Source organism: Chelmon rostratus, chromosome 14, assembly GCF_017976325.1.
Source record: "Chelmon rostratus isolate fCheRos1 chromosome 14, fCheRos1.pri, whole genome shotgun sequence".
NCBI classification, from domain to species: domain Eukaryota; kingdom Metazoa; phylum Chordata; class Actinopteri; order Chaetodontiformes; family Chaetodontidae; genus Chelmon; species Chelmon rostratus.
Window position 1 is genome coordinate 19,459,546 of NC_055671.1, and position 17,293 is coordinate 19,476,838.

At 43.4% G+C, this 17,293-nt stretch overlaps 1 protein-coding gene across 1 annotated transcript; it reads left to right on the forward strand.

The window, feature by feature from the left end:
* Positions 1 to 235: 235 nt before the first annotated feature.
* Positions 236 to 15,901, forward strand: LOC121617214 (pterin-4-alpha-carbinolamine dehydratase 2-like). The gene is made up of 4 exons (XM_041952306.1): positions 236 to 544; positions 1,739 to 1,870; positions 13,445 to 13,525; positions 15,610 to 15,901. Exons 1-4 carry the CDS (start codon positions 431 to 433, stop codon positions 15,703 to 15,705), a joined length of 423 nt encoding a protein of 140 aa, XP_041808240.1. The 5' UTR covers positions 236 to 430; the 3' UTR covers positions 15,706 to 15,901.
* The last annotated feature ends 1,392 nt before the right edge of the window (positions 15,902 to 17,293 follow it).

Consider the following 17,293-nt stretch of genomic DNA (forward strand, 5'->3'; position numbering starts at 1 on the left):
AATCCTGAAGTACAATAAAAACTTTATTAAGGTGAAGTAAGGCCAGGATCACATAAAGCAAAAGCTATAGTGGAGTGTAGTCCACTAATTTCATATCCACCTTATTAAACTGGCGTAAAGGCTTTACTTCAGATTAATCACATTACAGAAACATAGAATTAAAAAGTCCTCGGTAATAATATATGCACTAATATGCTACTGGAAAGATAATTAATTTTGTATTTTGTCATGATTATTGACTAGGAGATCTGTCTTGCAAGAGCTGCTTTAAACACACAGTCAGTTTGGCATTACCAGACTCCCATGGAAAATATGGGATTTTAATCAGGCAGTAAAGTGAACAGCTATGGTTAACTGTGAGGACAGATGAGGACATACAGAGAGCAGAAGAGGTGGCAGCGGTGAAAGCACAGCTGACAAAGCGCTGGTTATGTCTGGGTTAATGTTTACCCTGAGGACGAGCAGCTCATGGCCCTGCAACCGTGTGTTCAGGCTGGGCGGTCTGCTGCTGCCTCCGCTCTCCAGGAACAACTCGTCTAAAATGGTGAGTCCTGCACTGACTGTCACTCTTTTAGCATTAGCCTTTGTAAGCGTCTTATCTACATACTGCATGCGATGCTGGAGTTATGTACGTGTGAGTGTAATCCGATGACACACGCAAGAACTGCTCAAACTTGTTGGCTCTGAAACAGCAAGTGGCGATGGCTCCATAGAGCACGCGCCGTTTTTTGTCCAATGAAACGTGTGTACGCCAAACCCCATTCGACTTACTCCGGATTTTATGTTTTCATGGAAACCTGTTAGCTAACGCATGTATTCAGATGAATTTGTGGTATTTTTGAATTGCTTCGAAGCTTTTCTTCAATTCGGCGCAAATGGTTTGATGATATAACCCACCAGACAATGATAACTCAAAAATGTCAACCTCATGAGCTCAGTCGTGCTCTTTTCTCTCGAGTGTTTAATTGTAATTCGTGTGTGTTTCGTAATATGGGACGTGAATAACAAAAATGAACATTTCGAACTTCATCATATGCGGATTGTTAAAGTGCCGAATTGAAGAGTAGGTTGTCCAAAGTTAAGACAAGGTTTATATTCGTAATGTTGTGAGTTTGCAACTATGCAATCCAATAATTAACATATTTAGAATTACTAATGAAGTTTGGTGTGGTTTTAAAAATATGTGCATTGATAATTTCCGCTCAGTGATTATACAATTAATAAAGATATCAGAGCAATATGAATATCATTTGAATTTCTGTGTGGCCATTGCTTGTTTGGTTCCTCAATAGGTCGGCGTGAGTACTCATTATTGGCACAAGGCTGCCACCTTGCGGACGCAGCACGAATAGCACTCAGTTAATAGCTATAATGAATGTGACATCTGAATACATGAAGCACATCTCAAACTTTATTTCAAACCTGTGGTTCCACATTGGCAGTAAAGACTGAATCAGCACACTTGGAGTAAAGTGAGCTTGGTTTAGACAAATAAAGAAGAAAAATAAAAAATAAACACCAAGAACCACTGATGATAATATGTTTATCAGTTAAAACGTTTTTGAGATGTGATGCTGAATAAGAATTGCTTTCTGGTTTTACACCTGAAAGGAAACCAACATGGCACATGTAATACTGCTTATAGAGCACAGCAGATTGAGAACAGAATATAACTACGACAAGAACAACAAAATGATGCTGTACGCTTTCTGAGCTTTGTGTGTGTGTTTGTCTCCAGTCGTCAGACTCCCACTGGCTCTCCCCTGCAGAGCGGGATCAGCTGGTGATGGAGCTCAGGGCCACAGGCTGGGTGGAGGTGGAGGACCGCAATGCCATCTTCAAAGAGCTTCACTTTAAAACCTTTAATCAGGTGTGTGCGTGTGTTTGTGCTGATGACACACTAGAGTTCAGAACATTTTTGTAACATGAGGTTATTTTATCACTTCCCTTTGAGTTTATGGTTCAGACTTGGTTTCAAGGCCAAGATTACATTTAGGCGAGGCTTAGAGTTCAATCAATATAGTCAGGCATGTACTGTTTGATCAGGTGTATCTGATTTCCTGTTCCCTGTCATGCAAGTGTACTAAGCATGCATATGCTATACACAAGAACATCGTGTATAGCAGGTCATCTTTTCAAATAGAAGCTGCGTTGATTCATATAGTGATGATTTCAAACAGACATGCACACACAGGAGGGCTGCATTTTGTTTCCATGTTGACTAATATTAGAGTTTTGCCTTGTTTGCAGCATTAAAACATCCGAGTTCATTGCTGTCATTAAGTAATGTCAGCCAATAGCTGGGTACTAGTAGCTAAAATAAATTTGTTCTTCAATTTATTGAGATTAACAGTCATAACTGATCAATGTGAACACAGTATTGGCTGTGCAGCTGGTTAGAGTGTGTATGTATACACACACACACACACACACACACACACAGGCAGCTGACATCTGCTTCAGTCTTTGTAGTTTTTTTTTTTTCCAGACGGCCAGTAGAGTCTGCGGTGAAGCTCACTTTTTTGTAGTTTTTGTGGGAATCTGTCAGCCTGTGTGTTCTACTGTGGTCTTCAGGGGGCTGCTGTAAGCTGGCTGCAGGTTTGTTTGATGGAGATCAGGACGCAGACCGCCAGACACACGTTCATCTCGCTAACCGTCGGAAACACACAAATTCATGTGTGTTTATGCGCTGATTGGTTGCAGGTGTTGCAGAGGGCAGGTTCCTCTCTGCTTTCACTGGTTTGGTTTGGTTCGCGGATTTTTCTGTCTTATTTTTTTTGTCCCTACCGGCAAAGAAAAGCACCGATGACTACTGAAAGCTTGTTGTGAGAGGAGCGATTATTCCTACTAATTGTCCGTGTTAATCACAGATCAGTGGGCTCTAACTCAGACACAGCAGGCTGAGCAACTCACTTGCAGAAAACTTGCATGTGGATCTTTGTGTTGCTCTGAGAAATAACAGTGGACTTGTTTATTTAAAGCAGTGCTTGTTTAAAGCGCTTGGAAAACCAAATGTGCAGGTTTATCACATCTCAGGCTGCGCCTTTCAGTGCTGCTGCCAGTACAATACTGTATGCATACCTAAGGAATATTAGCATGTCAGTGAATGAGTCCAAAGACCCGTCCCACATGAGATTACATGACCTTTAAAAATACCACAACTCCATAATTGTTCCTGTAGTTAACATTCATTTCCAAAAAAAAAACAGTTTCCACTGCGTACCACGTACATACATGCTGCTGAACAAAATGTAACAGAACACACATAATTCAGACAATAAACAGAATAGTGGCATGCAGTCTGAAAGATACCTATATAACACATTTATTCTTTATGTCCATGCATTGACCAGAAATAATATGACTGTGCAAGCTTTAGTTTTAGCAGTCCCAGTAAGTGATCCCAGTCTATTTTAACACAGCTGAATTTCCTTTTCTCTCAGGTGACGTCCTTTATTTCACTCCATGCCAGAACTTGTGCATCTGTGTCTAACGTGGGCTCAGTCCAAGCTTCTGAGCAACAACTCTGCTCCAGTAAAATGCAGGCTAAACCAAGCAAAGTTTAGACTTATGTCCGCCAATATTTGATCGCAGAATAACTGAACCAGACTGTGAATCTGAAGGAGAATGTTTGAAACTTGACAGCTTTTGTTACTTCATTCACTTTTTGGTCAGTCCTCACAAAGCTGTGGGTTCGATATTCAGCCCTAATCACTTCAGGACAGTCTGTAATGTCACTTCATGCTGCTGAGGTTGTAATTTGTGCTTTGTGACATAAGATCTGTGTACATCTTTCGCATATTATTGAGAACAAAATATTTTATTTTTACATGCTTTTCAAGCTGCCCAAAGCAAGAAACTGTACATTGATTATTTAGATCAGCACCAAGTGAAACAAATAGTAGTTAAGTGGACTTAAAAAGTGTGTTTTTAGTTGGTTTGTGTTTCATCTTGTCCTGATGAGCTGTGAGAAAATGTGCTAAAGTCTTCATACAACATTCTGTTCTTGCATAAGATTTACAGAAGCTTGTGAGATGAAGAAAATACACAATGTGTCATAAAGCATTCTAAACTCAAGGTTCACTTACTGTTTTTTTTCTGGAGCTTTCGAGTGTAGCCCTTCATTAGCTAATGGAACTTGCTCAGGTGTTATTGTGACCGTTTGGCCACGTGATAACAAGGGCTTGAACAGAAGCAGGTGCTGCCATCGTCCCTTCATGTGCAGCCGGCGGTTAAAGCCGTGGGATGTGATTGAAAGCTCCAGAAAACCGTAAGTACCTCGAGATTAGTGTGTTTTTATCGCAGATACGCATTTGCAGTATGTTTTTGTTGTGGAAAGGATTTCCCTGAGTACATTCTGCAGGATCTACCTCTTCTGTGTAACAGACCTGCCTCAAGAAGCACTTCAAGCAGCGTCTAATTCAGCGTGCTTGTTGTGCCAGACAGGTGCGGTTTATCACATCACCATAAGTCTGATTACAGTCAGATAAAGTCTCAACACTATCAGGCTGATGGTGAACCTACCCTGCATCTGGAGGAGTTAAAGTTAAATAGAAATGCTTTTTGGCACAGCATCGGCAGGCGGCTTGCTTCTTCGCCTGCACGAAGTAAACTGCAACATCTCAAGGCCATTTAGCGGACTTCCTCTAATCCTGTCGTTAGTTGTTTTAGCCCCTAAAATAGTCTGTTTTTACACTTCCCCGTGTTTGAAGTCGGGGGGCGAGCGCTGACCTCCCCCATCTGCTCCTCCTGGCTCTAAAGCCTCTCCTCTTACCCCGACACGTCAGGCCGCATTACCCTGAGACACGCCAGGCGGCCAGTTGGCAGCAATTGGGGTTTCGATCAGAATGATTTCTTTCACAAACAATCAAATTGGTTAAAATGTTTCATCTGGTTCACAAACCACTAACAACCCCGTCATTCCTGCCGGTCGATGTGCGTTGCTCTCTGTTTTTTTTTTTTTCTTGCTCCTCGTTGCCACCCTCCTTTCCCCATCTCTCCGTCTTTGTCTGTCTCTCATTCCCATTCTGTGCCCCATGTTATTGGGGAATGAGCTCATGTTGTTCCAATTGCACATGTTGGCAACCCTCTCCGTCTGTCTGTCTGTCCTTCTTTTTCACCCTCTTTTATTCCCTCTCCAGCCACCCTCCCCAATCCTCTGATGCATTTGCACAAACTCTCTAGCTCGTTTTTCATGGCTGTTCTTAAAGGGCTTTTACCAGAGGGGAATGGAGATGAGGAGCGACATGCTGGCTGATTTCCATTCGCCACTTATCTGCGAGTGATGGGCTCGAGGAAATCAGATCCCCGAGAGTTTATAATGAGAATAACAAATCCCCTCTCTGTGAGTTGGAACACTTCCGCCTGTGGCCTGTAGGGGGCGGTAGAGGTGTGTCTATGATTGTAAATCCAGTCTTGTTGAAGTGGAGCAGAATACATGAAGCCAGGAGCCACTCATAGCTGCAAATGAACTAAAAAAGAAGATGACAGCTGGCTTTTTTGACTTTATTTTTCTGTGATTGCAGCGAATGGAAAGTGTTATGGCGCTGTTGTGACCATAATTCATCTGCAGCATGTGCGTAAACTCTGCATCGTCAGTGGCTGCTTCCTCATCAAGACCGGCAACGTTTAATCAGGTTTGAGAGGTGGAATCCTCTCTCTTTGGTCAGTGAGAATCCCTGCAATCATATGTGGAAACATCTGTGCGTGTGTGGCTTCAATACTGTAACTCTCGGCGGGGATTGTGCTTGTTTTAAAGCTGCAGTCGCTGAGCTTGTTTACCCGTCGAGCCTTATGTTATGTACCGTATGTTTACGGACGACCATCTGCTTTACATTTGAGTGGATGAAGTGGAAACAGTCATGCGACACAAGTGAAACGGGCAGCCCTAACGTGCAGTTTGTGTAGGAGAGGTGAGCTGTGCATGCTCAACTGTTGTGCTGCGTTAGCCGAGGTTGACATCGATGGCATTCCACCTCTGCCCGCAAATGTACAGTCGTGCAGCGACAGGGGGGGGAAGAATCACTCAGAAGCTGCGTTTCAGATGGAAAAATGGCTGCTCATTATCTCGAGTCTCTCCTGTGAAGTGAACAAGCCCCTCCCTCACTGAAGGAGGGTCCACGCTAAACTGTTTTTATTTACAGGTTGAGCAGGAGGATGAGGATGCCCAATGGTGAAGAGTCCATTAAGTGTTCCAAAAATTCATAGGTGAAATGATTAGCATGTTAATGAGAGGGATGGATTTGGGTTTTACACTGTTGTTCAGACAGAACAGTGAATTTGAACGCAAAATCATGATGTTTTTTTCACTATTTCCTTACACTTTAAACACTAATTGATTAAATGTGCAGCAAGGGAACCTCGTCTCTGATGGTGCAGCGACCAAAGAGTTCAAAATGAGCAAAATAGACCAAAACCACCTTCACACTGATGTCATCTTCCCGTTTCCTGTTCAGATTAAACTCCTCAAATCAAAGTATTCAAACTTTATTCATTGTTTTTCTTCTTAAATCTTAAATGCTGGCCTCATGCAGAACAGCTTGCACATTAAAATTTTAAACAGCATTTCCAAGTCACATTTACACTCTTTGAAAGGTATTTTGAATGAAGGAGGTGTCACAGAAGTCCCAAAGTTAGAATACATTCCTGTATTAACCAATATGATGTATTGTGACCTTCCTAGTAAATATTTGTAGTGTTCACTCAGTGGTGTCTTCTTTATAGGGGCTGTATTGCTGCATTCATGATCTCCTGACCTTTCAGTGACTTTGGCGCATGTCCTGTACAGGGAAAGGGTCAGAAATCAGGCCTCCAAGTATTTAATGAACAGGAAGGTGTGTTTGTTGGCTGCTTTCAGCCTCAAAATGAGCACATAAATGCAACAAACCGATGCTGGAAAACTCCACACACCTGGTTCAGGAACTGTTTAGAGGTCGTGTTAGAAAGCTGTTGTGTGTCAAAATATTTGCAGAGATTTAAAAAAATGAAATAGCAACTTGTATTTTTAAATTCACAACGTTAAAGTCATATTGGTGCAAAAAAATTAACGCAGCAAAAACCAAGAAGAACACGACACAAAGTTGAGAGAAACAACACGCCGAAGTTGCGGTTCGCCACAGATGATAACTGCATTACGAGCACCGGAGAAAGCCGCAGCGTCCACGCGGCTTCTGGACTTAAGTTCCAGTCTCGAGGCGGAGGAGAGCTGCTGCCGTGTGCCGGCTGCTCCCCCTGCTCCCTCCGCTCCGCCCTCACGGGCTGATCCCCCTTTTTATATTCAGGCAGGGGCTCCCTCTCCACCAAATCTCCTGCAAGCCTCTGCCTCTCGTTACGGGCCTTGCTCTGCTTGTGTTGAGTAAGTTGTCCTACAACTAAAACTGAGCCCCTGGGTAAACCAGACTCTCAGAGCCCCCCCACCCCCTCCTGTTCCACACACACACACACACACACACACACACACACACAGACAGTATACATGCACAAATCAGCTCGTTGTGCTTCTTACCTGTGAAGTCAGTTCTTTTCCGACAGACAGTTTACTAAGTTAACTTGTGTTTTCTTTGCATAACTGAACAAATGGGCAAAGCAGTTTTAATTATGATAAACAGTTATCAAGCAATAATAACAAACATTTGCCAGTTACAACTCAAAAAATACTGCGACAAGCCTGGTTTTCGTAACGTCTTATTATTATAAATTGAATTAGAAATTGAACAACGAATGGCTTGACTTCTATGTATTGTGAGATAATTCAATTAAATGCTTCATTATAGTTTCTGTATGTTGTTTCCAGGGTAACCCAGGATTTCTTAACTCTGTGACGGGTGTGGCGAGTGAGCTTGTTTTTAAAGAGCTGCGAGCCGTCAGAAGGATTCAGCCAGTGGGCAGTCGTACTGTTTTGACAAAAATCAAATTGTAGCAGAGACAAACAAGAAGACGTCCAAATTAAAGACGTTTAATGATCAGCCGCCAGCCTTTAAGACTCCACATCTAAACCCCAGTATGTACACACACATGTGTACATACATAATCGCCCTACACAAGCGCTCACAACGTATCTCTTACTCAGACCGAGAAGCCGGTTAATCGGCTCAGCGGTGTTCAGTTCCCACCTCCGTCTCCAAAATGGAACTTTCCCTGGGAACCGGAGGCGTCCCGCATTCACCTCGTCTTGTGAAAATGGCTGGAGGGAAGCGGCGAGGTGTGGCGCCCAGGCGGAGGTGGTTAGATAATCTGGCTATCAGTCCTTGGGTAAGCTAAGATGGCCCTGACGTCTGCTGTCTTTAGACGAGCCCGATGTCTTTTTAAGCCCTTGCTGGTAACCCTGCAGTTAATGAGGGGGTTTGCATAAGTTTGCCTTAACGCCGTGCTTGAGCATTACATGACACTCTTTACATAAATAGGGGCTGACTTGCGTGAACGTTTGTTACACAGGATATTAGTCACGTAATGAGTGTGTGCATCACCTTTGTCAGAGTATCGGACTGAAGCTCCTCTCTGTGTTGCTCAACTTTAAGAGCGTTGAGCAGATTACGATGTTACACGTACCCAGCGGAGTGCTCGCCACTACACGGAAGAGCTGCAGCGCTTGGCAGCTTCGCCTCGTAATTACTCAATGTTTTGCTTTAAGTTACATGTCAACCTAGCGGGCGGCCTTGTCCGTCCAGCTGGAGGCTTGGGAAGAGCTGTTTGGGAAAGGAGAGAAATGAGACATAAGAGGTGTGGTCGTCATCATCATCATCATCACCACCACCGCCACCACCGTGCAGTTCACAGCGTTCTTGCCTTTCACTGCGGAGGAGCGAAGGTTTTCCAGGGGGCTGACGCTGACGCGGGTGATGATGGGGCTCGCGGGGTAATCATCGGGTAGTCGTGGCGGTGTGTAACGGAGGAGAGCGCCTCGTCTTCGTGTGTGTGTGTGTGTGTGTGTCGACGCCTGCTTACGCTGAGGAGGTTCGCATGTGTGCATTCGCACATGCATCAGCGTGCATGTGTGTGTCTGTCAGAGGCTAGTGAAGAGTAGGCACAATCTGCATGCACTTAGTCCTGGCAAGACAGAGCAGGCGTTTCTAAGCCCCTGGACCGCGCGGCGGTGGAAAACCGATCTGTAAATAACAGACACATGTGTTTGAAACTGAGTCCTGTATTCCAGCCCACGGCCGCAATGAGAGAGAGAACACCACTCTGCTCCGACGTCAAATTGTCTCATCCAGTGTTGTATGACAATCATGCCGTAATAGCACCCAATCGGCTCCTCAAAAGCAGGAACGTGGGGAAAGGGGCATAGCGGGGGTCTGCCGTCGGGTGTTTCTGATTATTTGAGACGGGGGCCTGCATAATGTCATGTCAAATTATCTGACTCTGACAGCTACGGCTTGTTGGGCCAGTTGGAGAGGACGGCTGGCTGGCTGAATGGATGGATAGTCGGCGGGTTGGCTGACCCGTCGGCTCGAGAAGTGTGGCCCGTTACGTATGAATGGGGTAAACAAAGCACTTTGAGAGGGAGAGTCCTTGACCTCTGTTGACATAAGACCTCAGCTGGAAGCTGAGGCTTGGTTTTATTTTCTTGTTTGGCCTGAGTGGAGGGCGTTGAGTTGACCTGCAGGTGACAGACAGGCGTAGCACCACCACTTCGCCCGTATTGTGTCTCACTACTCTCCTTACTGCCCCCGAGGGACCACCACCTGCGAGAGGAGGCCGATGGAGGCCACAATTTTTCAGGCCTCTTCACGTTTTTTGGACATTCAACTCCAATTGGTTGTCAGCGGGAGATGGCTGCGCTGTTTCTCTTTTCCCGGGACATGAAGAGCCTTTTCTGAGGGTTCATGTTGCAAACAGGATGAACTTGTCATCTTCTGTTTCACATTCCGCCTTCCTCCAAATTACATTTTGCGCTGTGGTTCGTTTGTACATCAGTGAGGCCTAAACGCTGACATGTAGTTTTTGAGGAAGTGTGACACTTCTCTTGATAAAAGCAGCGCGGCCCGCGTATTGAACAGCACTTTGAAGTTTGGATAATGAGGACAAGCGCTGGTTGGGGTTGGTTCGCTGTCAGTTCAACTGATCGAAAATGCAAATAAAAAAACACCCTTATTTAGATACTAATACAGCATTTGCTCTTAATCAAACAGCCATGAGCGTCGTTTTGGAAGAGAAATATACTTCTTGAATTAAAACTGAATTGAAAAGTGACCAATTATTGGTCCAGACTGGAAGTTCCTTCTTCTGCCAAGTTTGGAAATCTGTGGAAAGCTATCATACAGATGTGACTGCAGATGTTTGCAGTTGGAGGCCCGTCGTAATGTCACCGAATCTGCAGTTGTGTTATTGTGATAGTGTTGCTTTTAAGTGGCGTGACCCATTTGGCAGACGTGTTGTGTTAAAAGGGATCCTCCCTGTATTAAAGGGGCAAGTACACCCCATCATTCACGCATGCTGATCAAGGCCAGGAGCCTGAACGCAGTTTGTCTCCAGCGGGAATAAATATGAAACTGTTCCAGTAAAATGCTATTTTCTTACAGCCGTGTCGACCAGACATAATCAGCATGCAGCGTTTGGACTGCTGACCACAAGCCTCAAACTCAGCCGAGAAATGAAAGCGGCATTAAGCAGAGCTCGGCTGATCCTGGAGTTTTGAGGCCGATGCTCGTATTTTTCCGATAAAAATAACTCTGATTGCGACGCATCATCCGATATTCATTTTCTGACCTAAACGCATGAAAAACATGACCGAACGCTTCTGATAAGGATCGCCTCAAATGTGGGTTTTAAATTGCAACCAAGACACGTACTGAACGGGACATTTTATAGTTGGTGAGGCTGTTTGGAATTTATTTCCATCATGCCTGTTATATTAGATCGTTATGGACACAAACACTACAGTCACGTGGAGACAGAGGAGGGTTGTGTTGCTCGAATCCTGGACTTGTTTTGCTTGAATCATCATCAGCGTCTGAGGCTCAAAGGCCAGTGCAGATCCACTACAGCCCCTGGTGCCAGTGATGGTCGTAACAAATAAGAAATGATTGATTTATTCTTCACGCGGGTTTGACCGGTCGGGAGCGTCTTGAAATGTCCAGGGACCAGTTTTTGTTCCGTGACAGAGTCCAGGCTGGAAAGTGAGTTTTTGAGAGAACGTGGTGTTTTGAAACGGGACAATGTGCAGGAACCCTTAAGTGTTCACACAGAATCCTTTTACCTGTCACTCAATATTGCTCAGCAGCAGATTAGCCAGAGCTGGGCCCTGAGAGAGAGAGAGAGAGAGAGAGAGAGAGAGAGAGGACATGTTTGGACAACACCTGACATGACAGGCTGCTTAACCATCTCCATTAGAGCCAATGAGAGCTGAGACAGAGCAGACCGCCTCAGTCTCCAAATTGGTGCCAGTGGGGTCAAGTTGCAGGAATATGCCAATTACTTAAATTGATCGGGAGACGGTTTCCTTGATAACCAATTTGATCAAGCTGCCGATCGTGTTACACGCGTCGCGCTGCACGAGCGCCGAACAGGACGTCTCAGAAATTGGTTACAACGCACTAAAAAGGCCTTCCGCGAGAGCAATTCTGTTTCGTCATGTCAGGTGGTGGACCGGCCCGCCGCCTCGGCCTGTAAACAATGGTGTTTCAGTTGATTTAATTAGGCGGGGAGGAAGTATTTAGGGGCTTAATTGAGATTGCAGTGGGAAATTGCTCTGAAATAGGTCTACCTGATTTTTTCTCCCCCCCCCCGTTTCTTCACTGTGGGCATGACGAGGGATTTCACTCTCCTCTTTGTAGATAATTAGAATAACCATAATCACTCCCTGGATGGCCTGTGATTGGAGAGAGCCACATGCCGAACTCGATACGTGAAGAGTGTGTACGTTTCGGAGAGTGTGTCTGCGTGCTGTCTGCTCCTTACATGGCCGTGGAAGTATGCACATACATGCCTCCATGAGGGTTTTCTACACGCCTCGCCTCTGAGCCTCCGATGGCAGCAGCGCTGCCTCTCGTGCTTCATCGGTCTGCCATACGTAGTTTACTTTTCTTCTTCTTCTTTTTTTTAATTACAGCTGCAGCAATTAGCCAATTAAACAATATGTCAATTGGCAAAAAAAAAATTATCAGCAAAAAATTCTTGTGCTCCAGCGTCTCATACATGATTAGTTTCTAGTTTCTTTACCGTTTAATGATTGGAAACCTAAATTCTTTGGGTTTTAGACTTTTTGTCAGACAGAAGGTGACAATTTTCACCATTTTCTGCTATTTTATAGACTGAATGATTAATGGTTTATTGATTCTGAGCTTATTACCATTATTATTAGCATATTTGTTGTGATGGAGCATTAGATTTTTGTCAGATCTCTTTCAGAAGAATTTTTTAAAATTAGGTACACTAAATGATTATATGCGTATTATTGGCCTATTTTTTTTTTTTTGCATGATTCACCTTTTAATGATCAGTGACCTTGAGGCCGCTGGCCCGGTTGTTCTCCGGCGTTCATTTTTTTTTCCATCTAGCACACTGCTCTGCGTGTTTGATAGAACAATGGTGATTTCAGTCGTGTTCCTGGAGAACTGTAGCTTCCCTCTTACAGCTGAACTTAACGTTAAACTGGAGATATAATCTGTTGTCAACCACTTTTGAAGCTGTCTGTGCTCCAGGTCAACCTGTCTAGTCTATTTAGCTTTTATATGCAGTATATAATCATTTAATAATGGTTAATAACACATATAATATAAATGTAAGCAGAAAGTGTTTATTAATGTATTTGTGAACAGCTAAAATTCCTCCCGTCTGTGCTTTTAAGTGAAGATAATGAATGAACAGTAAAACAGTCAAAATATATAATATGTCTTAATAGGAGAAAGTATAATTACAGACACATACTGTACATTAAAGAGCAGATAAAATGTCTTTATAGCTGCATACAACTGCATGATAGTGTTTTTGATAAACCGTTTGCTAAGTGTTTGAATATTACTTAGAAATGCTAAATAGGATAGCCTTAAAGGAAAGTGTTACCTCTGTTTGTGGTTTGGAGGCTGATATTTTTGTGCAGGTAAATGTGCAACTGGTCTTTATGTTGGCATGCAGTTTGCTTTAATGTTAAATAAAGATGCAGTTTTATGCTTCAAATTTTAAAAAAAGAAGAATTTGTGGGTGAAATGTAACAATTAAGTCTAACATTGCCAGTTTATTAGGTCCACCTAGCTTAATCTGCTGCAGCCTATAACAGCCCTGCAATAATCCTGCCTTTATGAGGGTTATTATGTTTGGTGCTGTTTAACTGTTTTGCATTATACTGAAATTTGTTTCTGATATTTTGACTAAAAGATTAAAAAGTCACACAAAGAATTACACAAAGAAGCATTTTTCTGGTAATAGTGATGCATTTTTTTTAAAGAGGAGAAATCCACTTCCTGACTCGTGTTTGATTGACAGTTGATTGTTTCTTCCTAACCAGGCTTTTGGCTTCATGTCCCGGGTGGCTCTGCAGGCAGAGAAGATGAACCATCACCCAGAATGGTTCAATGTTTATAATAAGGTAACAACTTTCTCTAAATTGTGGCCCAAATCATAATTTGTAACAGTGATGGAGGAGTTACTTGCACTTGAGTCACTTGAGTTGAATTTGTATCCATTACAGAAATCACGGCTTGTGCAATCTAACAGTGTTATCACAGCTCCGTGTTTGACTTCCTGCCATACTTACAATGCCACGGTCGGTTTGTAACAAATTACAGACGCACCGAGATCAATCAACCCTGGATAAAGTCTGATTTTTTTCACATCAAACAATCCTTGCTGGTTCTGGAGAGCCCTCCACTCAAAGCCTGAAACACACTCGGTTAGTCAGAAAGAGACGCAGTAGCTCCACGCCGTAATCCCATCGTTTTTCTTGTGAAAAGCTCTGCAAATATCTTCACCTCCCCTGCACAGAGCCCCCACAACCCCAGCACTCATGCACGCTCTCACTTTCTCCTCCTCAGAAATAAAGTAGTGGTTGATATGACAAACCCAGTCCCTGAAAATCTCTGAGCATTAGACTGTAGCCACTGAGTTACTGTGTGGTGAACGGGGCCGCTCTGACAGGAATGCTGCTCCTAATCCACTCTTTATTAAAGTGGCTGTAGAATGGTGCTACAGGTCTCTGGGCCCCCACAGCACTTTCCACCAGACACTTACACAGAAATCCCACTCTGTCTGAGGCTCTGCCTCAACAAAATAGATGATGTATACTGAGCTACTGCTAATATTCTATTAATATTCAATACCCTGCTCTGTTTGCCTGGCTCCCAATAATAAGATCTGAGTTTACAAACAATCTTGTTGATTTCGTCAAACCTCAATGGGTGGAGCCAAAAACATCAAAATGTAAGGAGCGTCCGCTAAATTTATCACTGTTCCTGCCAAACAACAACACAATATCTGTCACCATGTGGATCAAGGCTAAATATGCCGAGACACTTACTTTCCATAACTGATGTAAGAAAATTGATATCAAGCTCATGTCTGTGCATTAATTACAGAGCTGGAATTAGGATGTGGCTAACCTAGCTTAGCATAAAGACTGGAAACTAAGCTACCGTGGTTCTGTCCAAAGAAATAATACCAACTAACGCCTCTAAAGCTCACTAAACAGAAACGTAAAAACAACAATTTGTGGTTTTTGCTGGAGTTATGTGCTACAGCCAGCTGCAGCGCCTGTGCTCAGCTTCCCGAAGTCTTGTCATCACAGTAATTTCACACAGAGACCAAACCAAAACCTGTGCTTGTCGGCTGAATCTGGCAACTAACTGCAGCTGGGGAAGCTGCACAGAAGGACTCTGTTGGTGGATAAACTGCTGTCTGTCAAGAGATACGGCCAACCCCTCACTGCACATCAAAGCATTTCAGCTTCATAAATATACAGTAATGTCACACATTAGCAAACGTATAAAAGCTTCTTATTATTTCATGGTTGGAAATCAACAGGAGGTGTGACAAAGTAATGCTCCACCGAAAAACTGTCATGATGATCAAATACTGGAGTCATGGCAAAAACAACCAACCAAACAAACACCATAGAAAACAAGACTTCAACATAATCCACGTCTCCTATATTAGCTGTGTTTCCATGTAAATAGCCATGTTTCCATCAATTGTCAAGCAAAATTGTCAAAGCAAAATTTTGAAATGTCGCAAAGAGGAAATAGGCGCGTTTCCATAATCTGGTTTGGAGCGAATAAATGAGGCTACGCAAAGTGTAGTCTTGTCAGAAGTTGGCAGTACAAGCTAAGTGACGCATGGCTATAATAAAGAGTAGAAGAAGAAGAAGAACGTTGAAAACTGGAGGTTACGAGCCAGAAACAAAACCACTTGTTTGCCAACTGCCAATAGCCCTCGAAGGAGAAGGAGAACAAGTTTCCATCAACCTTTTCTAGTGTAGGAATTCAAGCTGCCAATAAAACGATGTTGCAAGTGATCAACGTGATGTTCACTTTCCAAGACCAGTTCTTCATCGTGAGACTATTGACAGATGTCCTTCTTCGCCATCTAAATTTGACAACTGGATAACAGACGAGCTGAACATTTTGTGATTTTACCAAAAGTATAGACCTAGACCTGTTACTGCTTTGTGATTCGCAGGTTCAGATCACACTGACTACACATGACTGTGGAGGACTGTCAAAACGAGACATCAAAATGGCCAAGTTCATCGACAAGATCGCCCTCTCAATGTAATATTTTTGCCTTTAATCAGGAACTTTCTCCTTTTCAGTTTCCCTTGTTTTCCTGCTTTCAGTCACACAAATTATTCCTCAAAAATGTTGCTGTCACGTTGATCCATCAGTCTTCAATAAAATATGTGAAAGATATTTGGTTTGGTTGTTTGTATTTTGTTTTGCAGCATATTTTGTACAAACTTTCTGTAAGAATAAAACAGAGTTTGTGAAGCGGTCTTGTCTCTGTAGTTGATATGTGATAATGTGGGCCTGCGCTGACTCTTGAATAAAGTGAAATTTGTACGGTTTTGTCGAAAACTTTGCTCTGTGGTTTAGATTCGGGATTCCACCACTAACTCTTTCTGGCAGATTTAATTTTGTTGTGTGTGACACTGTGTGGTTTTCTAGTTTCCAGCAGTGTTTATTTTCACACATGGAATTAGAACGGAGTGTAATTGCTCTGCAGCGGTCCGTCCGGTACCTGCCAACGCTCCAGAAGATGCTTTTCCCCGTCAGTCCTCCACCAGGCCACATGTTCTCCTGTTGGCCCTGGAAAGTGGAGCACAATGAGGAAGAGGTCAAAGTCAGTAGGAAGGGGATTTATTTGATTTATGCTTTGGTAAGGGATGAGTCAGATAGGACTGCTGTGTTTTCCTGACTGGATCGCCATCGGGAGAAGATCAGCAGAGAGAAAGGAGCGTAATAAAAGCCAAATCAGTAGGAAAGTGCTGCTGCCAACCTGTTGCAAAAAGCCTCTTTCTCTGTCCTCTCTTGTGCTCTGTACTCTGAGCCTGGAGAAGGGAAGTTAATGGACTGTGAGATGCTTCTCTTTCCATCAAGCTTTATCTAATATCTACTCTGAAGCAAGGTGCTAAAGTGTTCTGTTGAATGGTTGTGGTTTCTCAGGGAAAATCCAAATCGTTTGATTGTTCTTAAATAATGAGTAATTATGTGTGGCCAGTCTTTCCTGTTGGGTTAAGGTGTAAAAATCCTCCATATCCTGTTCTTTTTAGATGAGAAGATTGATGCCACCTTCATGATGTTATGGTAAAGATGGAGCTAGCACCAGCAGCCAGTTAGCTTACCTTAGCACAAACACTGGAAGTGGTTGCTTGGCTCTGTCCAAAGCTAGTAAAACCCTGCCACCAGCCCCTATATTTCACTATGCTTTATGTACCAGACTATTTACTCACCTGGTCCGGAGTCTTGAGTCCATGAGATTGCCAGGCAGCCAGCAGAGACTCCAGGAAGTTCATGCTTTTCGAATTGCCTCTCATTTGGATGGGTCATCTTGAAAAGCAAACCCATACAATCTACGTCACCTCCAGTTGGATGCCGCTCCTACTTCCCATTACAGTAAGGCCTTGACTAACATGGTAACTTGAATCGTAAGGTCTGTCGACGGGCTGCATTTACATTAGATTAAATAATTTGTCAAATTTTCACATTGTTTCGCCTGTTTACAGTGAAGGCCATCCCGGGCCACACACAGGCTGGTGAGGCCAAAGCACATGCTTAAAGTTAGACGTATATCATATTGCAAACATGGTTCGGACTCACTTAACCCCCTGTTCATTCAACTGTATGTCAACTTCTGACCAAAATTA

Bases quoted from the DNA above. Each gene is read 5' to 3' on its own strand.
- LOC121617214 (XM_041952306.1), top strand. From the start codon at position 431: ATGTCTGGGTTAATGTTTACCCTGAGGACGAGCAGCTCATGGCCCTGC. The intron at 545-1,738 runs GTGAGTCCTGCA...GTTTGTCTCCAG, and splicing joins GGAACAACTCGTCTAAAATG to TCGTCAGACTCCCACTGGCT. The intron at 13,526-15,609 runs GTAACAACTTTC...TGTGATTCGCAG, and splicing joins GGTTCAATGTTTATAATAAG to GTTCAGATCACACTGACTAC.